General features: G+C 33.2%; 1 protein-coding gene across 2 annotated transcripts; it reads left to right on the forward strand.

Annotated features, from left to right (window-relative positions):
- Nucleotides 1-3844: 3844 nt before the first annotated feature.
- Nucleotides 3845-25281, forward strand: LOC132160143 (armadillo-like helical domain-containing protein 3). Of its 2 annotated transcripts, none has more exons than XM_059569873.1 (26): nt 3845-3915; nt 4149-4349; nt 5424-5480; nt 5562-5708; nt 6735-6842; nt 6924-7016; nt 7912-7986; nt 8075-8161; nt 8250-8306; nt 8383-8426; nt 8503-8563; nt 10062-10108; nt 10426-10501; nt 10619-10712; nt 14313-14414; nt 14888-14946; nt 15033-15098; nt 15413-15482; nt 15559-15619; nt 15714-15802; nt 17114-17196; nt 17291-17417; nt 17508-17583; nt 19845-19923; nt 22237-22353; nt 23564-25281. In XM_059569873.1, the coding sequence occupies exons 2-26, from the start codon at nt 4248-4250 to the stop codon at nt 23654-23656; spliced, it is 2070 nt and encodes a 689-aa protein (XP_059425856.1). In that variant the 5' UTR covers nt 3845-3915; nt 4149-4247; the 3' UTR covers nt 23657-25281. The 2 variants fall into 2 exon arrangements, with proteins under 2 accessions (XP_059425856.1, XP_059425857.1); XM_059569874.1 differs by having other exon boundaries at nt 5427-5480.

Genomic DNA, 25281 nt, shown 5'->3' on the forward strand with positions numbered 1-25281 from the left:
AACAACATAAGTTACTCAGAGGCAGTGAAGAAGGTTCAAGAGCAAAGGAGAAGTGATGATACTGTTAAATATATCATGAGACATGAGGTTGGTCAAGAAGAGGAAAGCAGCACAGCACTGACAGTGGATACGTTGAGTTTGTTCATTGCTTATGTAATTAATTGTACAGATCAAGTTAAACAAAAAACTGAGAAAATGAAAATAAATGTGAAAGGAGCTGAAAGGTTTTTGGGTATAGATAATATATCTTGGGAAAATATAAAAAAAAGACTGGAAGATGGTGGAAAGACAGGAGGCGCAGGTGATAAGTCGACTTGAATATTGTAGAATGGAATGCAAGAAGTTTGTTAGCTAATGGTCAGGAGTTTAAAGGATTTATAAAAGGGCTTAGAAAGAAACCAGAAATCATATGTATCCAGGAAACCTGGCTTAAGCCAGTATTAGATTTTAGTATTAAAGGGTGTGATGTAGACGCAGAGATAGAGAGATAGAGAGGAGGATATTGGGGGAGGGTGTATAATATTTGTTAAAAATGGAATACAATATAGCGTTATTGAGAAAGGTAATGAGTGGGAATTTATAGTATTAGAAGTTTTGAGTAAAGAAGGAAATGTTAAAGTTATTAATTTTTATAATCCATGTAAAAGATTATGACTAGAGTTAATGGATGAACTTACTGTACATTTAGAAGGAAAAATGATATGCTGTGGAGATTTTAATGCCCATAGCACTTTATGGGATGATTGCAATGATGGGAATGGAGCCGTGTTTGAAGAGACCTAGAATGTTTAAATGATGGAAGGGGTACAATTCATGTCAGAACGGCCACAGAATCAGCTATTGATCTTACACTGGTATCAAATTCACTTGCGGGGGGATGATTATGGGATGTAAATAGAGAAATGACTATAGGAAGTTAATTTACGTACAGAAGAAGGTAATACAGGAGGAGTGGACAGATGGTTTTTAGGTATATTAGTGAGCAAGAAATGAAAAAACCTGATATTAAAGAAAGTGTTGTTAATGTTAATAATTCTATTTGTAATGCGATATTTTTAGCGGCAAGTCAGACAATACCGAAGAAAGGGGGAATAAAAAAGAAGAAGATTGTACCATGGTGGACAAATGAATGTGATAAAGCAATTAAATCTAGAAATAAAGCTTTTAAAATGCTAAAAAAGTTTTATTGAATATAAAAGGAGTCAAGCAAATGTAAGGAGAATCATAAAAAATACAAAGAAGGATTTTTGGAGGAAATTTTGTAACACAGTGGGAAGGGAAACAGAAACTGGTAAAGTATGGGGAAGGATACAAAGAATGAATGGGATAAGAAGAGAATTTGGGAATCCAATATTAAGGGATGGAGAAACAACAGCAATAAGAGATGAGGAGAAAGCAGAAATGCTGGTTAAAAATTTTGTTAAAATTCATAACTCAAACAATATTAGTGAAGAGGGAAAAAGAGGAAGGGAAAGTACATTGGAGGAGTATAAAAACTATTACAGAATGAGGAATACAATAATGACCAATTAAAATGTTATTTACAAAGACCGAATTAAATCGTGCTCTCAGAAAAACCAAGAAATCAGCTCCAGGCATGGATCAGATTTGCTTTATAATGATAAACCAGCTCAGGGAATCATCCAAAGATGTTTTATTAAAAATGTGCAATAAAATATGGGAGGAAGGAAAATTACCACAAAGTTGGAAGGAGGCGGTGATTGTTCCAATAAACAAACCAGGGAAAGATTGCACAAATCCAGAAAATTACAGACCAATAGCTTAGACATCTAATGTCTGTAAAATAATGGAAAAAATGATAAATGAAAGGTTAATGTATTATGTGGAAAATAGATATTTATCCAAATATCAGAGTGCTTTTAGGAGAGGGAGAAAGCTGTATGTTTAGAACATGAAATAAGAAAAGCACAAATAAATAGAGAGAGTTTTCTTTGTTCTAGAGAAAGCATTTGACATGATGTGGAGAGAAGGGCTGTTAATCAAATTAGGGAAGTTAGGTATTAAAGGTCAAATGTATTGATGCATTAAGGATTTTTTATTAGGGAGAGCATGTTTCCTATTCAAAAGTTAGAATAGGAAACAGTTATTCAGAGAAATTTAGGATAGAAAATGGAACTCCTCAAGGAAGTATAGTTAGTCCTTTATTATTTTCGATAATGATAAATGATGTGTTTGAGGATCTGGAAAATGGATTGGGGTTTTCGCTTTTCGCTGATGATGGGGCAATCTGGAAAAGGGGAAGGAACATTGATTTTATTGATAAAAAAGTACAGGAGGCCATTAAGTTGAAGAATGGTCATATAGGTGGGGTTTTACATTTTCAGTAGACAAGACAAAGATCATGTTTTTTACAAGGAAAAAAGTTGGAGGTGAGGTCAATCTAAAATTATGTAATCAAGTACTGGAAAGAGTGAAAAGTTTTACGTTTTTTTAGGGTTGTGGTTTGACGAAAGAGTTACATGGGCGATGCATATCCAGCAAATATTGGACAAATGTAAGAAAGTGTTAAATATAATGAGGTGTTTAGTAGGAAGTGAATGGGGGCTGATAGGAAGGCATTAAAGCCATATATAGTGGGCTGATTAGATCTGTATTTGATTATGGTTGTGTGGTGTATGGATCAGCAGCAGATACATCACTTAGAAAGTTAGACAGTCTTCAGCATCAGGTATTGAGATTATGTACAGGAACTATAAAAACTAATAGAAATACAGCAAACATTATACAAAAATACAAATGATGGGACTTACAGTGAATTTTTTATGGGTACCTGCACTCGAACTCACAACCTTTCGATTGGGAGTCCGACTCTCTAACCATTAGGCCACGACTTCCCCGGAAGTCGTGGCCTAATGGTTAGAGAGTCGGACTCCCAATCGAAAGGTTGTGAGTTTGAGTCCCGGGCCGGCAGGAATTGTGGGTGGGGGGAGTGCATGTACAGTTCTCTCTCCACCTTCAATACCACGACTTAGGTGCCCTTGAGCAAGGCATCGAACCCCCAACTGCTCCCCGGGCGCCGCAGCATAAATGGCTGCCCACTGCTCCGGGTGTGTGCTCACAGTGTGTGTGTGTGTTCACTGCTCTGTGTGTGTGCATTTCGGATGGGTTAAATGCAGAGCACAAATTCTGAGTATGGGTCACCATACTTGGCTGAATGTCACTTCACTTTCACATATTGGTATCCAAGGAAATGAAATGGCAGCAAAGGAAAGCCATTAAAAATAATGAAATTAACTTAAGTGTTAGTATAAGTAAGAATGAAATCAAGAGTATTATTAAGGAAGGTTGAAGGTAAGGTGGCAAAAACAATGGGATATGGAGAAGAAAGGTCGATGGTTTTACAGAATTCAAAGGAAAGTGGAGGAAAAAACAGGAGAGATGAGAAAGTAATATCAAGGATGAGATTTGGACATACAAGATTAAACGGTACACTTTATAAAATGGGTAAACATGATACGGGAAGGTGTACATTTTGTGGGCAAGAAGAAACTGTGGAACATGTTATGATATACTGTCAGAAATACGAGTTTGAAAGAAGGATTTTAATAGAAAAATTAAGAAAAATAAAAATGCGATTTATACTAGGGGATATTTTACAAAATAAATCTGGAAATGAATGTTATAGTTTTATTTTTCAGTATCTTAGAATAAATCATTTGTATGAGAGGATATAAAATGTCATTTTGATCCACACTCCATACCAGTTGGTGGCGGTAATACACCATTTTGTTGCTTGTCAACCGCCAAAAAAACCTGAAGAAGAAGACGCATGTTTAGCGGACGTGATGTTAGCGAGTGGGCGGGGTTTCCGCTCCCACCGGAAGTCAGTCGAGCGAAAATCCATATGTTTATCTTGTGGAGAAATGGAAGAAATACAGTGATTCATTTACTCGGGTATGAAGATATTACTGAGTTTACTTGAATCCAGACTGATAGATTCCTACTTTGCCTGACTGTTAAAAGTAACCACTGGAATGTGAAATATATTTGTTTTGTTATAAATACAAGAAAAGGAAGCCAAACAGTTAACCGTCGATCTGTTAGCATGACTGGAGACTGTATTAAAATATAATGTGTTTCGATGTGGAGGTGATACTGATCGTCCTGTGTTTGTTTACAGTGTGTACTGTCAGGAGGCTACATGCTAAAGCTGATCTGTCAGAAGAGTGTCCTCTAAACCTGACCGTGTGTCTCAGAGAGAGAGAGAGAGAGAGAGAGAGAGAGAGATGTCTCAGACTGAGAAGAGAGCAGGTCTCCTGAGGAGGACATCCTCCTCCAAGAAGCCTCTGAAGGAGAAGGTGGTGCTCATGTACGAGGACATCTTCGCAGTGAGTCATCTTCATCATCAGGGCTCACCGAGGATGTGACCCAAAGCACTGTGACATATTTTTACTATTTAAATAACTGCTTTTTGTTTGAATATATGTTAAAATGTCATTTATTTCTGTGATGTGCAGCTGTATTTTCAGCATCACTACTCCAGTCTTCAGTGTCACATGATCATCAGAAATCATTCTGATGTGATGATAATATGCTCAAGACACATTTCTGATTATTATCAAGCATTAAAACTTGTTTTTTTTTTTCAGGATTCTTTCATCAATAGAGCAGCATTTATAACATCTTTTATAACATCATGAATGTCTGCAAAATGTGAATGTTTTCACTTTTGATTAAAAGAAAAAAAACAAACACATTTCCTTAAATTTTGAAAGTTAATCTATTTTTACACTATTACTATCTTTTGTAATTTTGTGACAACTAAGTACATTTTACCCCATAATTATCATTATTGTAAAATACAATTATATATATATATATATACTTTTGGGTTGTAATTTAATTTCATATTAAACAATTTAAAAATAACATAATTTTAAGCAATGAAAATAATATTTTCAAGAAACATTTATTATTATTATGTTATTTTCTGGTTTCTTTGATGAACAGAAAGCTCAGAAGAACAGCATTCATCTGAAATGGATCTTTTGCAACATTATTTAGAAATGTCTTAATTGTCACTTTTGACCAATTTAAAAGCCTTCTTTCTAAATAAAAGTATGCATTTTTTTTTATAATTCCTGTAGTAGTGATGCTAAAAAAATTCAGCGTTGATATTTCACAAACATTACTGCTTCAGCTGTGTTTTGGATCTAATAAATGCAAGGCTTGCTGTGCAGAAGAGACTTCTTTAAAAACATTAAAGCTTTTAAATGATCAGATCACAGGTATTTCTTTATGGATTAAATGATTACATATTCTTCTAACAATGGCATTTAATTATTCATAATTTACTGATTCTCCCTAATTCCTCTGTATGATTGATAATTAATAGCAGAATGGAACCGTTTTTAAATGTAATGTCGGTGCAGATAAAGACTGTCTTTGCTGTTTCCCATCAGAAGGAGGAGCCCACGAAGAGCAATCCTCGCTTCTGGGACGAGCTGTTCCTGATGAAGGTCAGTGTCACACACACACACACACACTGGAGCTGTCGTCTGATGCCTGGACTGTGATGCTGATCCGTGTGCTCTGAGCAGGTCAATCTGGAGTATCTGGAGGGGAAGCTGGAGTCTCTGGACGGGGACGAAGTGCTCAAAGTCAAAGACAACATCAACAGTTTGTTCCAGCACTGTGTCCAAGCTCTGGCTGAAGAGCACCAGATCAAAGTAGTCAACGCTCTTCAGGTCAAGTCATGATGATCAAGACACGCTCCCAATAATCATCATCATAATCACTTCAGCGCACAAGATTCAATAGAAGAAAACAATCATTTATATTATTCTTAGGTCAAATACAAACATTTTTCTCATTAAAAAAAAAAGATCATTTACATCACTGCAATTTGAAAAGTGATGTACTTTTTTAATGGTTAAGTATTTCTACATGATGGTAGAACTACTAAAACGTACAATTTACATTTTTGAATCATTGTGTCCGTGTAGAAGTCAAAAAAGTCTCTAAAATCTCTAAACTTTTATTTTACAATGAGGTGTAATTTACTCACTGTCATAAAACTACAAAATATCATAATAGTGTAAAAGTAGATTTTAATGATAAAACATTTGAGGCCAGTAAGCTTTTTTTTATTATTGTTTTTTTTTTCTACTTTTATTTTTCAAGGACACATTAATGAATCCAAAGTGACATTTGAAAGACATTCATAATGTTACAAAAGATCAAATAAATGTTGATGAAAGAATCCTGAAAAAAACAAGTTTCAGTGTTTGATAAACAGAAATAATTGAGCAGCTAACCGTCACAATTCACAATAAAGATAATTCAGACTTGATTTCTGAAGATCATGTGACGCTGAAGACTGGAGGAACGATGCTGGAAACACAGATCTGATCACAGATCTAAACACATTAAAGTGTTAAATAGAATCAAATGGGAAAGAGTTATTTAAATAGTACGTCTAATATCTCACAATGTTACTGTTTTTACTGCATTTATGATCAAATAAATGCAGCCTTTGAGGTCAGAAGAGACAACTTCTTTCAAAAACATCTTACAGAGCCCAAACGTTTGCACAGTACTGGAAGTTACATCTTCTTTACACACTATATATATATATATGTGTGTGTGTGTAACTGAAGTAGTGAGGTCAGGTTTGTGTTTGCAGACACACCCTTCATTCAGTTTCTGGTTGGCATTCAGCTGTGAATGAACATGACCGAGACATGACAAGCTCCTCCCGTCTGTTTCTGCAGACTCTCTGTGCGCTGTTTCGAGGAGTTCACCAGAAGAACAAGTCTGCCACGGGCTTCGACATCATCAACATGCTGATGGGCTTCGACAAGGCTGAGCTCCGCATGAAGGTCGGTCGGTTGTCCTGCTAGCACACGATCGGGGTGTTTGACTGAACGCAGGTCTGACTTGTGATGTAATGGTGCACACAGGAGCTGATGGAGAGTCTGGACGCTCTGCTGTGTGGAGACGGATCTGAGAGTCTGAAGAGCTTGTGTCTGAAACTGCTGCTGTGTCTGGTCACTGTGAGACATTTCACTTCCACCTGCTGCTTAGCTTGTAAAAGCCAGCCAAAATCAGTCCATTTGCAATGGAAGTCAAGAACAGATGTTAAAATATGAGCGATTTCAAAAGTATAGCAACAGAACATGAAGGAATAGTTCACACATAAATAAAAATAGCTGAAAATTACTACACATCCTCAGGTCAGGAGATGAGGAAGAGTTTGTTTCTTCATCAGATTTGGAGAAACGTAGCATTGCATCAGTGTCTCACCGATGGATGCTCTGCAGTGAATGGGTGCCGTCAGAATGAGAGTCCACACAGCTGATAAAAACATCACAATAATCCACAGCACTCCAGTCCACCGGTTAACATCTGGAGAAGACAAACGCTGCGTGTTTGTGACAAATAAATACATAATTAAAACTCGTTTTTAGCTTTAAACCGTCACTTCTGGCTAAAAATATGAGTCCTCTGTCCATAATATTGCTTTCTCCAGTGAAAAAGTGTTCTGGTCTGAATCAGGAGAGAAATCTGCACAGATCAAGCAGCAAAACAGAAGTTTTTAACATTTTAATGTGAGAGACAACAGGAGATGGACTTAATATTATGGATTATAGACTCATATTTTAGTTAGAAGCCATGGTTTGAATGTAAAAACAGATTAGTTTCTTACAAACACGCAGCTTTTCTCTTCTTCAGCCAGCTACTGATGGACTGGAGTGCTGTGTATTACCTGTGGATTATTGTGATGTTTCTAACAGCTGAAACCAACTCATTGCAAAACGATTAATCGTGTTAAATCACTGTAAAATAATAATTTGTTTACACACTATATATATATATGTGTGTGTGTGCTGTTTGTATTTATTATGTATGCGTAAATACACACACGCTGTGTGTTTGTTTTCCATGCAGGTGACCGATAATATTAGTCAGAACACCATACTGGAGTATGTGATGATCAACAGTATATTTGAGGCCATTCTACAGGTAAAACTGGGATCGGCTGTACTATTTGTCTTCAGTTTTACCTGCGCATTATAATTTCATTCATTTCATTCGGCTCTTTTTTGTCCAGATTCTGTCTGACGTTTCCAGTCGAGCGCAGCACGGATATGATGCTGTGGTACTTTTAGCTCTGCTGGTCAACTACAGGAAGTACGAGGTACACGCACAGGGATGCTTGTGCTGATATAATGTATTGTTCTAGACATGATTTCTGTGAGATTCATTGTTTCCTCCTTTAACTGTAGTCCGTGAATCCTTATATTGTGAAACTGTCAATAGTGGACGACGAGCCGACCCTGGATGTGAGTAGTTGGAGGAAATCAAGATATTTTTGAGTCCTTGTCATGCGGTGGTCTGATAACATGGATGTTTTCGCAGGGCATGGGAAGGGTCATCCACCACGCACTCGCAGAGTACAACAGGTAACATGCAGTCTCTGTTGATTGTTTTCAACAAACCTGTGTGAAAGATTTAATGTGATCCATCTGGTTTCCACAGACAGTATAAAGAGAAAGAAGAAGAAAACCAGGGAGGCTTTTTCTCCACCCTCACCAGCATGGTATAAAACACTTTTATCATTTATTCGTGTCTAGGGCACTATGAAATTTGGCTATTCGCTATTGTTGTCATTGACATTTTTTTCCCAAATTGCATTAGATTTATTCCGTTTAAATATTTCTGGATTCCTTTTTTTTTCCCAATTTTATTTTTGCTAGATTCCACTTTAATGGTTAAATAAAATTTTGTTAATCAAAAAGCATGTTTAATTAATAGAAAACCCAAAATGTACAATATTAAACAGCAATTTAAATCAAGTTTCACAAAAACTTACATTAAGGCCCTATTTCTTTTCTAAATTTTCTACTTATTTATTTATTTTCTTTTTACCAATAAAATTCTTTTTTTCATACATTTTCTTGATTCCATTTAATGGTTTCATTCTATTAGCAGAGACAATTTATAAGAGACATGCCACTTCCTCAATACAACTATACAAGGAAAACCCATAACGGCAAAGATGGCGGTTGTGTGCACATGTCCCGCCCCTCCCGCTGGAAAGCCAATCATCTTCTTTAAACAGTCAAGCCGGGAAACATTTGAGCCTATCGTCTGGTTCCACTTATGTATGCACACAGTTGAGGAACCCTTGCGCATGTGTAGTAAAAGTATAACCTGTGGGAAAAAGGCGTTTTAAACCTTATTTTGGGGCAAAGTCATAAAAAAATTTCAGCGATTTTTTTATCATATTTTACTGCTGTTTCTATACATGCAGTTTTTATGTCCCGGTGACCAGTGAAATATATATATATATAATTTATTTTTAATGTTTTTTTTATCAGTTGTGGATTTACATATTTTTGCCAAAAGAAATCTGGTAAATAATTATGATAATTATTCCATTTAAAAATAATGTATTAATAATAATTTTATTAGATTACATTAAGTAATGTATTTCTGTCACAGTTTCTTCAAGTTAAACCGAACTTTTATTTTGACGGGTTGCTGTGAAGATCGTTTCTGTTTATATATGATATGATGATAGTGTTACCCAAAAGAAACGGTAAAATGCTCATGAAGTGCCTCTCAGAGCAGTTCTAAAGGTTATATTCATGTGGTCATGTTCTCATATATTGAAAACGCGAGCATTAAACTTCAGTATGTAAACAAAATCGCATATGCGCCATTCACTGATACAGAGACACTCAGAACATGCAGGATTCATGTTTAGGTATTGTTTTTGTGGCTTAATATTAAGAAACACTAGTGCATATAGTGTTTGATTGAAGTTTACTGACCTACTTTTCATGTATTCATCCAATATAGGTGCGAAATTTTGCGTTATGCAGAAAATTAAATTTTAGATTTCGCGATTCTGTTCGCATATTCTGCATCTCAGAAATCACAGGGCCCTACATTGTCTTTCCAAGCGGTTTCACTTTTTTGTTTCTGTGGAACACAAAAGAAGAAATTCAGCAAAATGTTCACGCTGCTCTTTTCCATACAATGGTAGTGATTTTGCAGCTACATATTTATCATAATCATGCTTTGGTCTACAGGTGGGCAGTATGTTTATTGCTGACGCAGATGAGAAGCTGTCAGTACAGTAAGTAAAATTTTAATAAAACATTTAATTGGAGATTGGACTTTTTTTCATATACAGTTCAAAAGAACAACATTTACTTGAAACAGAAATCCTTTTAACATACTAAAAGTTATTACTTCACTTTTTATCAGTTTAATGCAAACCTTTCTGAATAAAAGTAAACCTTTGGAGAGAAAGGTTATATATATATATATTTGAAGTTCAGTTCAGCCCCATGAGTCTCCAGTGTATAATAGCAGTCATGAAATCTTGAAATGTCCATCCTTGTATTATTAAATCAAATGCTCCACATGTCTGATGACTTTATTGTGCTTTAGGACTAATGAAGCCATCCTGCTCGCCCTCTATGAGGCCGTACATCTCAACAGAAACTTCATCACAGTTCTTGCACAGGTCAGCACTGCACTATGACTTATATTACTGACGTAGGCATATATCATTAGGCCTGTCCTATCTATGCTTATATTGATGGTTATGGTTTATCTTTGCATCTGTAACTGTCAATCACAGAGCCATCCGGAGATTGACATTGCAACAACCCCAGCTGTGCCCGTCCCAGCCTCTCCTTTGACCCCGCTGGGCACCACACCGCCCTCTCTGGACAGTGAGTAACTAGTGTTAAAACCTCATTCACTCACCCTCATGTCCTGCTTTCTTCTGCAGAACACTAACGTGGAAATACATGCACCGTATGAGAATCTTAATACTTTCAGTGGCTGTTTAAATGGTCAGTGCAGTACTCAGAAGTGAGGTTTGTTTGAATAATGAAACACTTTGAGATTTTTAAGCAGCTGTTGTTCAGCACATGACCCTTTGAATCGTACTTCCACTCTGTTATATTGTAGAGCTGGCATTTCACTTCCTTAAACTGACTCCACACTTGCCTCTAAAACCTTTGTAACTTTTATGCTGCTTTTTGCATTGCAACCTTTTAAAAACCTGATATCCATTAGCTGTATGAAATATTAAATCCACTCGGATCCGGCAGACTGAAGCTCCCGTGGTGGATGTGGCGTGTTCTCCTGCTTGAATGTGCCAGCAGAGCTCAATCATCTGTAATCAGGTTGACACGCGAAACATTCGCAATATACTTATAGCCTGTCCACAAAATGGACTATAACTGTAATGGTAATTATACAATTCTCATTGTAATATAATAGTAACTATAAAGTTTTAAGAAGCATTTCAATTTAACAAAAACAGCAACATTTTAATAATTGTTCAAATTTAACGATAACTGTAACATTTAAATAATCATTCTAATTTAATGAAAACTGTAACGTCTTAATAATTGTTCTAATTTAACGATAACTTTAACATTTTAATAATCCTTCTAATTTAATGATACATATAACGCTTTAATAATCGTTCTAATTTAACGTTAACTAACATATTTTAATAATCTTTCTAATTTAATGATAACTTTAACATTTTAATAATCGTTCTAATTTAAAGTTAACTGTAACATTTTAATAATCGTACTAATTTAATGATACATATAACGTTTTAATAATTGTTCTAATTTAACGTTAACTAACATATTTTAAAAATCATTCTAATTTAAAGTTAACTGTAACATTTTAATAATTGTTCTAATTTAACGATACCTATAACATTTTGATAATCGTTATAATTTAATGATACCTATAATATTTTGATAATCGTTTTAATTTGATACCTATAATATTTTGATAATCTTTTTTAATTTAATGAAACCTATAACGTTTCAATAATCGTTCTAATTTTATGTTAACTGTAACATTTTAATAATTGTTCTAATTTAACGATACCTATAACATTTTGATAATCGTTATAATTTAATGATACCTATAATATTTTGATAATCGTTTTAATTTGATACCTATAATATTTTGATAATCTTTTTTAATTTAATGAAACCTATAACGTTTCAATAATCGTTCTAATTTAATGTTAACTGTAACATTTTAATAATTGTTCTAATTTAACGATACCTATAACATTTTGATAATCGTTATAATTTAATGATACCTATAATATTTTGATAATCGTTTTAATTTGATACCTATAATATTTTGATAATCTTTTTTAATTTAATGAAACCTATAACGTTTCAATAATCGTTCTAATTTAATGTTAACTGTAACATTTTAATAATTGTTCTAATTTAACGATAACTATAACATTTTAATCATCGTTCTAATTTAATGATACATATAACGTTTTAATAATTGTTCTAATTTAACGTTAACTAACATATTTTAAAAATCATTCTAATTTAGTTAACTGTAACATTTTAATAATTGTTCTAATTTAACGATACCTATAACATTTTGATAATCGTTATAATTTAATGATACCTATAATATTTAGATAATCGTTTTAATTTGATACCTATAATATTTTGATAATCTTTTTTAATTTAATGAAACCTATAACGTTTCAATAATCGTTCTAATTTAATGTTAACTGTAACATTTTAATAATCCTTCTAATTTAATGATACATATAACGCTTTAATAATCGTTCAAATTTAACGTTAACTAACATATTTTAATAATCTTTCTAATTTAATGATAACTTTAACATTTTAATAATCGTTCTAATTTAAAGTTAACTGTAACATTTTAATAATCGTACTAGTTTAATGATACATATAACGTTTTAATAATTGTTCTAATTTAATGTTAACTAACATATTTTAAAAATCATTCTAATTTAGTTAACTGTAACATTTTAATAATTGTTCTAATTTAACGATACCTATAACATTTTGATAATCGTTATAATTTAATGATACCTATAATATTTAGATAATCGTTTTAATTTGATACCTATAATATTTTGATAATCTTTTTTAATTTAATGAAACCTATAACGTTTCAATAATCGTTCTAATTTAATGTTAACTGTAACATTTTAATAATCCTTCTAATTTAATGATACATATAACGCTTTAATAATCGTTCTAATTTAACGTTAACTAACATATTTTAATAATCTTTCTAATTTAATGATAACTTTAACATTTTAATAATCATTCTAATTTAAAGTTAACTGTAACATTTTAATAATCGTACTAATTTAATGATACATATAACGTTTTAATAATTGTTCTAATTTAATGTTAACTAACATATTTTAAAAATCATTCTAATTTAGTTAACTGTAACATTTTAATAATTGTTCTAATTTAACGATACCTATAACATTTTGATAATCGTTATAATTTAATGATACCTATAATATTTTGATAATCGTTTTAATTTGATACCTATAATATTTTGATAATCTTTTTTAATTTAATGATACATATAACGCTTTAATAATCGTTCTAATTTAACGTTAACTAACATATTTTAATAATCTTTCTAATTTAATGATAACTTTAACATTTTAATAATCGTTCTAATTTAAAATTAACTAACATTTTAATAATCGTACTAATTTAATGATACATATAACGTTTTAATAATTGTTCTAATTTAACGTTAACTAACATATTTTAAAAATCATTCTAATTTAAAGTTAACTGTAACATTTTAATAATTGTTCTAATTTAACGATAACTATAACATTTTAATCATCGTTCTAATTTAACGATATCTAAACATTTTTAGTAATCATTTTTTTTATGAATCGTTCTAATTTAACAATAACTAGAGTTTTAACAGTTGTTATAATTTAATAACTGTAATATTTTATTCATCATTCTAATTAAACAATAACTAACATTTTAACAGTTGTTATAATTTAATAATACCTATTATGTTTTAATAATTGTTCTAATTGAACAGTAACTGTAAGGTTTTAACAGTCGCTCTAATTTAACGGTAACAAACATTTTAATGATTGTTCTCATGTAACAATAACTATAACATTTTTAATAATCGTTCTAATTTAACAACTGTACCAAAAAAAAAATTTTTTTTTCCTTTTTTCTGCCTAATATTACTCAGTTTTTGCATAGTGGAAGTGATGGAACTCTGTTGAATCTTTCAGTTAAACAAAAAAAAAAACTTAATGTGACACTGAACTTATATGATGGACATGAATTCAGCTAAATGCTAATATGCTAACACCACATTAAAAGGGGGTCTGTGTTGTCAAGACGCTACATACTCTAAGGTGTGGACTTTCTCAAAATGATGTACTTTTAGTGTGTAGTATAGGTACACATATTGGGTCAGAAGTGATTCACCATGCTAACATTCTCTCTTTGCAGTGATGAATAATCCTGAGCTTCCTCTGGACCCAAACTTGCAGACGAGTAATCTTCTTATAACCTTCCTCAAATATTCCTCCATCGTAATGCAGGACACCAAAGGCAAGCTATCACTGTTTCACTCCTCTGTGCTGTCCAAAACCTAGTGAGCATCCAAAGTCAAACAGAACCTCGACTCGCTATTGTTGTCATTGAAGTTTGTTATTAGCATGTCGCTAAGCTAATAAAACTATACTCTTATAAGCATAAAAACACAAAGGATGCACATTTTAGCCAAAATAGTCCATTTTAAATTAAAATTAATGCTTTGTCCACCATTTTTTTTTCACTTGCTGCAATGCATTATGGGATTGTGTTCTTTGCAAAGGATGCATGCAGTTTTTAATTTTTACAAAATAAGGTAAGGAGGCATTACCTTATCTACATGTTGGAAAAGCGTCTATGCCAAAGTGCCTTAAAATGCTGCCTAAGTAGGGAGCTCACTAGAATTTGGAACGGAGCCATTTATTTATCTTTGTTTTAAGTCAGTTTTTTTGTGCACATCTTTACACTAGTTTTCCTCTGTGTATTTTCAGATGAGCACAGACTCAACAGTGCCAGGCTTTGCCTCATCATTCTGACCTGCATAGCCGAGGTAATGCATTGTGGGTAATTATATATATTTTCGCTGTGAGTTCATTCACTGTTTGACCGTTTGTCCTCTCGCTGTCCGTTTCAAAGGACCAGTACGCTGACGCCTTTCTCCACGATGATAACATGAACTTCAGGGTCAACTTGCACAGAATGGTAAGAGTCTCTGCTGAGGCTTCAGTTGTTTTTAAATGGCAGGATCCAAATAAAGACGATGTTTCTGGCATATAAAGCAGCAAACTGCCTGGCCCCATGTTACAGCCAATCCATTACGAAATGGGACGTCCCAGAGCCTCCCTGCTGATGCAGTAAATCCAGTTATCTAGACACATGAAAGCAGGATCATTTGTGCACTTCTGACTGAAATCAACCTTGGCCAGTCTTAAAGGGACCTTTCATCCATGCAATAAAAGTCCAGTGTGGTTTGAACATGTAGTACTGAGTGAAGTCATTTCTCTTCTGCATTTCAGCCCATGAGGCATCGAAAGAAAGCAGCGGATAAGAGCAACCCCTCCCGGCCTTTAGTTTGTGCGGTTCTGGGTGAGTTTTGCGATCAGATTGAGTGACATCTTCAAAGTTTTGTGAGCGTTTATGTGAGTATTGTTTGTCTTTGCAGATCTGATGGTCGAGTTCATTGTCACTCATATGATGAAGGAGTTTCCTATGGATCTCTATGTGTGAGTTTCCTTTTAATCTGCAGCTGTAAACGCTGCAATGCTTAGATGATGTATATGTGGATGTGGTGAGATTGAATTAAGTCATTTGTTTTAGACGCTGTGTTCAGATCATTCACAAACTGATCTGCTACCAGAAGAAGTGCAGAGTTAGGATGCACTACACGTGGAGAGAGCTCTGGTCAGGTACCATCTTCTCCATCTTTACGCTGTGTGTCTGAGCCGAATGCAGCCGTGCCCTCTGTGTGTTCTGGAGGGGTTCTTTGCTTTTAGTTTGTTTTTGTCTTTTATATCGTAAATATTTAATAAATATAGTAACATATTGTTTTAAACTTGCATATTGTTGCTCTTTTGTTGATTTTGATTGATTCTATTGTCCTCATTTTGTGTCTGTTAAATGAGGGAGTACATTGTTTAAATGTTATTTTTTATTTCTTCACTTTTGATTCATTATTTAAATAGTATATTTTAAAATTGTTCTTGTTTTTCATTTTATAAAAAAAAACATTTTTATCTTTTCGTTTATTGTATTTTGTGTATTTATTTTTCTTAACAAATTTTTTTTATATATACATTTTTTTGTTCTTCTGTTTTTTAATTATTTTTATTTACTTTTGTTTTTGATTTCATTTTTCCCCCATTTCTTTTGTTTATAATTTTTTTTCCTTTGCTTTTGTTTGTTTTTTGTTCTTTTGTTCATTCTTTTTTCCTTGCTTTTTTTATTTGTTCTCGTTTTTGTTTTTTTCTTTGCATTTTTTTTTACATTTAGTTATTTTTATTTACTTTTTCTTTCTTTTGCTGATTTTCTTTTTCTTTTGTTTTCTTATGTTTTCCTTTGCTTTTGTCTTAGATTTTTGTTTTCATTTTTTATTTTGCATGTGCTTTTTGTTTTTGTTTTTATTTGTTAAATTTTTTGCTTTTTCTTTGAAACCTTTTTTTAATTTTTTACTATTTTAAAAAAATTCTTTTTAGTTTTTTATTTCATTTTTCCCCATGTATTATTTTTGGTTTCTTGTTTTTCCTTTCCTTTTGTTTAATTTTTTTCTTTTATTCATTATTTTAGTTTTTTTATTTGTTCTTGTTTTTTTTTATTGTATTTTATTTTTTTTTAAAAATCCGTTTTTTTTATTATTATTTGTATTCACTTTTGTTTTTTCTTTGTTTTTTTTCCCTCAGTTCCCTTTGCTCTTGGTTTTGTTTTTTTTTATTTAAAATTTTTTTTCTTTGCTTTTTTCTTTAAATTGTTTGTTTTTTGTTCTTCTGTTTTGTATTGTTTTTTAATTCACTTATAACTTTCTTAAATAATATAAGATCCTTTATACAGATACTTTCTCTTAATGTATTTTAAACCTCCTGCGTCCCCTGATAATGCATCAGACGGTGCCTGTGTAAGTCTGCTCTAGCAGTTGTGTGGACTCACAGGTCCAGACAGTGATTAGTTCAGTGTGTCTCTCCAGACCGCTTCAGGTGGCTGTATGTACTGATTGTGTTTTCCAGCTCTCATTAACCTTCTGAAGTTCCTGCTGTCTAATGAGACCATCCTTCTGTCCAAGCACAATATCTTCCAGCTGGCTCTTCAGGTAAATCACACTCGCTGCGAGCGGCGTTTGGTCATGTTTTTAACTACAAATTGGGCATTTCTCACCTTCCTTGACTTGTTTTTGTCTGCTTTAGGTGGTGAACCTCTTTAACATGTTCATCACATATGGAGACACGTTTCTGCCCACCCCCAGCAGTTACGACGAGCTCTACTACGAGATCATACGCATGCATCAGGTGTTTGATAACCTCTACTGCATGGGTAAGTCTCCCGAGCCCCGTCCTGCTGTGTGCATGTGTTATTTCCCTCCATCATGACTAAAGCACTGCCCTGATCTCCCTGACGCCGCAGTGCTGCGAGTGTCCACCAACGCTGGCCCGTGGAAGGAGCCTGCTAGTAAAGTCACTCACGCTCTCGTCAACGTCAGGTCAGAGCGCACACTTTCACCTTCATCCTGATCGCTTTCACAGTGAACAGTGAGAGGAGTAAAACCACTCTTTCTTTACAATACAAGTATTCTAAAATAAGATATTTTATATAATATCAATCATAGCGTAATGTTAAATATATAGTTGATTTATATAATGTAATTCAGGTTACATGCAAATTATTTTATAAAGATGTTTTATATATATATATATATATATATATATATATATATATATATATATATATATATGTATGAAATTGTTGATTTAAATGTTAAAAATTGTGGAAGATGATAATAGTTGCTGATTCACTAATGTCTATGACTTTTTGTTTCATAGCTTTGGTTAAAAAAACCGTTTTCCCCTTTTTCTTTACCTTTTATTTATTTATTTTACTCTTTGATTTGATTTTGGTTTGTTCTTACGTTTCTTTTGTTGTTTTTTTTTTTGTTTTTTTCTGCTTCTTTTCTTCTTTTCGAGGTTTTTGTTATTTTATTTATTTAGTTTTGGTTTTGAATTTTGTTTTATATTTTATATTTTCTTATACATACATATATATTTATATATATACAGGTGCTGGTCATATAATTAGAATATCATCAAAACGTTGATTTATTTCACTAATTTCATTCAAAAAGTGAAACTTGTAAATTATATTCATTCATTACAAACAGTCTGATATATTTCAGATGTTTATTTCTTTTAATTTTGATGTTTATAACTGACAACTAAGGAAAATCCCAAATTCAGTATCTCAGAAAATTAGAATATTGTGAAAAGGTTCAATATTGAAGACACCTGGTGCCACACTCTAATCAGTTAATTAACTCAAAACACCTGCAAAGCCTTTAAATGGTCTCTCAGTCTAGTTCTGTAGGCTACACAATCATGGGGAAGACTGCTGACTTGACAGTTGTCCAAAAGACAACCATTGACTCCTTGCACAAGGAGGGCAAGACACAAAATGTCATTGCAAAAGAGGCTGGTTGTTCACAGAGCTCTGTGTCCAAGCACATTAATAGAGAGGCGAAGGGAAGGAAAAGATGTGGTAGAAAAAAGTGTACAAGCAATAGGGATAACTGCACCCTGGAGAGGATTGTGAAACAAAACCCATTAAAAAATGTGGGGGAGATTCACAAAGAGTGGACTGCAGCTGGAGTCATTGCTTCAAGAACCACTACACACAGACGTATGCAAGACATGGGTTTCAGCTGTCGCATTGCTTGTGTCAAGACACTCTTGAACAACAGACAGCATCAGAAGAGTCTCGCTTCAAAAAGGACTGGACTGCTGCTGAGTGGTCCAAAGTTATATGCTCTGATGAAAGTAAATGTAAAGTTTTCACAGTCAGTGATGGTTTGGGGTGCCATGTCGTCTGCTGGTGTTGGTCCACTGTGTTTTCTGAGGTCCAAAGTCAACACAGCCATATACCAGGAAGTTTTAGAGCACTTCATGCTTCCTGCTGCTGACCGACTTTCCAACAGGACTTGGCCCCAGCACACAGTGCCAAAGCTACCAGTACCTGGTTTAAGGACCATGGTATCCCTGTTCTTAACTGGCCAGCAAACTCGCCTGACCTTAACCCCATAGAAAATCTATGGGGTATTGTGAAGAGGAAGATGCGCTATGCCAGACCCAACACTGCAGAAGAGCTGAAGGCCACTGTCAGAGCAACCTGGGCTCTCATAACACCTGAGCATTTTTTTTTTTTGTGTGTCTTTGTTTTGTTTGTTTGTTTTTTGTATGCATGTTAGATTATAAAAAGCATTAAATGTATAAACAAGCACAAATTTATGATAAAATTTGTACTAAATACACAGTCTATTTACACAATGTACTTTCATTTACACACCGGTTATATTTTAAACATGGCTGAGCCCTTGAAAGATCATAATCATAGTTTGAGTGGTTTTAGTTGAAGTCTGTGACTTACACTGGATAGCTTCAGTAAAGCGGCTGTTTTTGTCTTTATTTTGGTTGGTGTGCGAAGGGCACGGTGGTGAATTAATTATTGATTTTAAAGGTCCGAGGTAATGTGCAAGCATTCTCCGGGCTTTCAGAGATGTCACCATGTGTTTGTGCCGCACAAAAGAAGTCGAGCGCTGTTTTTTTTTTTGCAGCATTCATAATGCAGAGCATTACTGCAGAATATTTAGAAGAGCCACACCTTTGAAAATCCTCTCTAACGTTACCTTTTATTCTCACATGGAAACTCACATCTTTAAAATATATCTCATTTTGCCCGTTTCTTTACTTCCAGAGCCATTATTAACCACTTCAACCCTAAGATTGAGTCATACGCCGCCGTGAACCACATCTCACAGCTCTCAGAAGATCAGGTAACGCTTTACACAGCCACGCAACGTTTGATCTCTTAAGTTCAAACAGGCCTTAATGAGATCTTAATGAATTAACTTTTAGCCTCATTGTAATATAGCATTATTTATATGTAATTTTCTTATTTATTAAAACACTGTCATACAAAGGTTTGGGGTCAGTAAGATTTTTACTTTTAAGAAATAAATACTTCTGTCCAGCAAGGATGTACTAAATTGACAATAAAGACATTTACAAAGTTATAAAAGAGTAAGATTTTCATTAAAAAAAAAAAACTTCTTTTGAACTTTTTATTCATTTTAATTCATTCACTCACATGGAAAACTGTTTAAATTCAAATAATGTTTGCTATATTACTGTTTTTACAGTATTTTTAACCAAAAAAAGCAAAAGACTTTACTTTATCTTACTGACCCCAAACATTTTAATGGTAAATGGTATTAAAAAAATGACATTTTTGGAGTAAGATGGCTATAGTTAGCTTATTATGCATCTACATGCATCCATACTTTTTGCATAAACACCTCACAGTCTTATCGCCCAACTTTAACTCCGTTCTGTCATATGAGACAGTTGGTTTTGAATCTGAATTAGCAAAACTCTAGCTGATTGGGACGGTCGCAGGTGTTGCTTAATTATCCTTTGATCTGTAGGGTAATGATGGCGTGTGCTGGAAGTGAGGTCAGTTTTACAGATGGTTACGCCAGCTGTCTCTCACAGCCCCAAACTCTGGTCTGTTTTATCTCGCTTGGCCAGATGCTCCCGCATGACCTCTAACAGACCTCTGTCCAGCCTCTCTGGCTCTCTTAGTTTAGTGTAAATGTCCAGCAGCCCGGCTCATGCCCTGGAGTGTCCCAGTCAAACTACAGACCCATCCGGTTTAAAATTACTGCGCACAATGTCTTTCTGTGATTGCCACAGAGAACTGTTTGGATTTGTCTTACATATTGTTAAAATAAACCATGCGTTACATTGTTACACACTTACAAAGAAAGACAATTGCAATTTGCAAGGGCTCTAGGAGTGTCCTAAGCCTTCCTGAGTTCTTTCAGAATCTACCTTGGGAGCCTCTTTTGAACGATCTACCAAAAGAATCAACCAGAAATTGCTACCAAAATAAATATATATATTCATGTATATTATTTTATTTTATTTTTTTCAAGGTAAAGTGACAAGATTTATTATGATTGTTTCAGAAACGTATTATTTAAAATATATGATTACATTTTATTAGAATGTCTAGTCAAATGTAATAAAAATACATTTAATTAGTGATTTTATTTTTATATAAAAAAAATATTACAATAAAAATAATAAATCATTCATAATAATTAATTCTAATTTAAATGTCCTAGGTAAAATGACAGAAAATATTCTTTTAATATTAATATTTTAGAAGAAATAATTACATTCTACTAAAATTCATCAAAGTTGTAATGTAGTAAAATGGCATTTCGTTTAATAAATTATTATTTTTTAAATATATAGATATTTTTAAACTGTTTCAAACGAAATATCTACCAAAACATTTTGTCTAAGGTAAAATGACACATAATATTATTTAAATATTACTATTTGAAAAAAAATATTTTTTAAGAAAATGTATTAAAATGTAGTAATATACCATACAATTTAATAAAACATAAAAAAATATAATAAAACAATTAATAAAAACATATAATAATCCACCAAAAATGTTAACAAATTATTAGGGTAAAATCACAGAAAACATTATTATTAAAACATGTATCATTAAGTTATAATAAAGTGCTTATTAAAATGTAATAAAATGCCATTAGATTTTTTTTAAATCCAGGAATTTAGAAAAATATTTTTTTTAATACAGGGACAAAATAAATGCAGTTTTTCATAACATTTGTAATGTAAACACAATTTTAATAGTTTGAAAAGTAAACATTTTGAAACTCTAAAATATAAATTATAAATCCACAAGTGTTAATGCAGAGACCAACAGTTTTTTGGTCCATTTCCTGTATTTGACCAACTACAAGTAAGCTAATATTATGTGTTAGATATCGAAAGATGTATGTGAAGTTTGCAAACTACTACTGATCCTGATCAACAGAGAGCTTGCGCCAGCTGTGGTGGTTCACATCTGTATCATCAGTAGTCATGTGATCACTCCACTGGCTTTTTAAATGTGTTCCTGTAGTTCAGTTCAGGACCATTGTTATAAACCGATAATATGCCAGAGTCTTTCACTGTACATGGATTTCTGTCAGTGCATTGTTGTCTTAAACCTGGAAGATTTCTAGTAGTTGTATCTGGGTTTGATGTCATTGTCTGATCTGTAGGTGCTGGAGGTGGTGCGTACAAACTACGACACGCTAACACTGAAGCTGCAGGACGGTCTGGATCAATTCGAGCGCTACTCTGAACAGCCCAGAGAGGCCGGCTTTTTCAAGGAGCTGGTAAGCTTTAGAGTTCGCTCGACAACTTACTTCCTTTGGCTACCTTAACTATGGGTTGAATGGTACAGAAGACGACAAAAAGTTGGACGAAATCGCAGAACGCCACAGAATTTGGTGGATTTCAGAGAAACTTAATCTCCAGAGATGCTCTGGGAGTTACTTCACCATTTGCTTTGGTAAAACTTTCATCAGATGCACACAAAACAGGTCTCCGCTACAACCCAGCGAAATAAAAGTTCAGTTTAACGCAAACCAAAAACGAGGACAGAAATATGCTACTATTGTAGAGTGGAACGTACTTCTCAAATTAATTATAATTATGATAATACAGTTTGTTAAACCATTATTTTTAAAAGGAGTATCTCACAATATCGCACACTTTTTAATCTATGTTTTAATTTCACCTGTAAATCTTTGTTGTACAGCATTTTTGCTAAAAAATTAAGATTTTCAAAATTGTTCACATTTTATTTAGCAAGATTTTTCTATTTTGTTTGTTTTTAATTATTGATTCCATTAACATTGATTTGGATAAATTTGTAAAAAATCATAAAACGCAAAATGCAGAAAAATAAGACTTTCTATAAAATGCAGCTACGAATAATGAATAGTAGTAACAATAATAATAAATAAATCATAGGGCATTTCATTTCATATTATTGTTATAATTGTAATAAATAAGTTGTTAAGGTTCTATGAATTCAATTGATTAAACGTCCTAATTAAAACGTTACTAAACCATTTAAATAACATCCAGAAAATTTGTAAAGAAAAATGCTGTATTCGCTGTTAAATAATTGAATTTATAGAGCCCTATTCATGCAGAGGAACATTTGGTGAGACTATTATTATTGTTATTTTTAATCATCATTATTATTGAATTTATTAATAAATATAGATCTTAATTTTATAACCTTGCACAAATATTTCTTGTATATATTTCAATTACTGGTTTAATAAACAAATCGGTTACATGATGTGCAAATCTATAACACGTATCCAACAGTCTAAATACTGTCTATTAAATTGTAAAGTCGAACATTTCCGTACGAGCCCAGTTCTTCTATTTCTGAGCCCAGTCCCTCTGCCCCGAGGAACTCGCTGCTGCATTAAATTTTAATGTGGAGTGAATTTACGAGCAGCTTCACACGCATCTCTGTCAGGGAGCGAGTTAGTTTTGATGCACAGATGCTTGTGTTTGTGTTTGCAGGTTCGCTCCATCAGTCTGAACGTGAGGAAGAACGTGTCTCTGAGTACCATGAGTCAGGACGTCCTGCTGAAGGAGTTCTCCTCCATATCCTGAGACGACGGGACCTTTGACCTTCATACTGACACATCTGAGGCTTCTCCACGTTACCCCGGACAGACCTGGATTTGATCTTCAGGCTGTATGACTGATGCAGTGTGTGTGTGAGTTTGCTCGCACTCAGAACAGAGTCGTATTGGATAAACAATGCAATCAGCCCAACTTCGCACAATGTGAATTTCGATTCTGACTACCTGGTATTTTTGGTTTTTGATTTGTATTTTTCTTTTCTTTATTGGTGGTCCAGTGCTGTTTCTTTTGATTCTATATACTTTATTGCCTTAGTAACAAAATGATGAAAGTCGATGTGCTTGCGCAGAAAAACCAGCAATTTTCAGTTCTTTTCTACATTCAGTGTGAATGTAAACAAAATATCCTATTTTTGTGAGCCTGGAAAAGGAATGTCTGGGTCAAGAAAGAAAGAAAATTATAATTTGCATTAATAAAATGAAGCCAGCCATTAAGATTTGCATTCTGACATGTTTTCATGACAAACACATTTTCTCCAAATTCTCAGTATTGTAATGCAAAAAAAGACAAGATTCTCATTACCGTAATGCACCAGAAATCTCTTTACCTTGACACTCTAATGATCATTTTTACATTCTTTTTCATTAAAAACTTCAGTTTAACACGTGCTACCATAATGCATATTTACAATTTTTTTAAATATTTTTTATATATTACGGTAATGAGAATTTGTGAAATTTGCTAATTGTCCTCTCATTACAATGTGCTACAATCTCATTCTCATTACTGGGATACAGTAATACTACATTTTCTGTCATTTTTTTCTGTCACGCGTTTACATACCATTATGTATTTTTGAATATGATATACATTTTTATAATGATAATTTGGGTGTAAAATTCTATTCTTAAACAGGTTTCATTTTAATGACATTTCAGCACATTTCCTCAATAATTATTTTCAGAATGTGTAAAAATCTCATACCATAATAGAATAAAAATGATTATCCTGTCCTTTTTTTTATTAAAAACATAATTTCAGTGTAACACATGACGCCATAATGCATGATTAAATCGTACTTTGGAATTTAAATGATATACTTTATTACGGTAATGAGCACTTGAGGAGAGAATTTAATTTTCTTAGATCGATAGGCTTCATTTTTAAGCAAAATATAATTTCTTATTCTTTCAGTCTTTTAAAGTTTCATGTCAGTTTTCATGAGATTCACCCTAGAGTATAAGTACATTCATTTTTAACAAATCTGACAGTCTCTTAATTCTCATGACTCTCAGTATATCCCAGTGTCGCAAGATGTTTCGGTATGGTTTCATGAAAAGATATGAAGTTGAAGTGTAAAAACAGCTGTATGTTGGGTTGTGTAACACTGGGTAAAGAAACAAATGTATTAACTTGACACTCCACTGAAAGCTAGTTCAACAGAATTCAGAACATTACAGAATTGAAAAGTGTTCTACTACTATCTAGTCCAGTTTAAACCAACACGTGGAGGATAACTGAATAAACAAACGCATAGAAATTCTTTGTAAATTCTTCCTGGGTTTGGTCCTAAATGAGTATTTGGCATCCTTTGCCTTAGTATTCTTATTTATGGGTGTTTGTTTCCTTATTAAATCTTATTTTTTACAACA

Source organism: Carassius carassius, chromosome 16 (assembly GCF_963082965.1).
Source record: "Carassius carassius chromosome 16, fCarCar2.1, whole genome shotgun sequence".
NCBI lineage: Eukaryota > Metazoa > Chordata > Actinopteri > Cypriniformes > Cyprinidae > Carassius > Carassius carassius.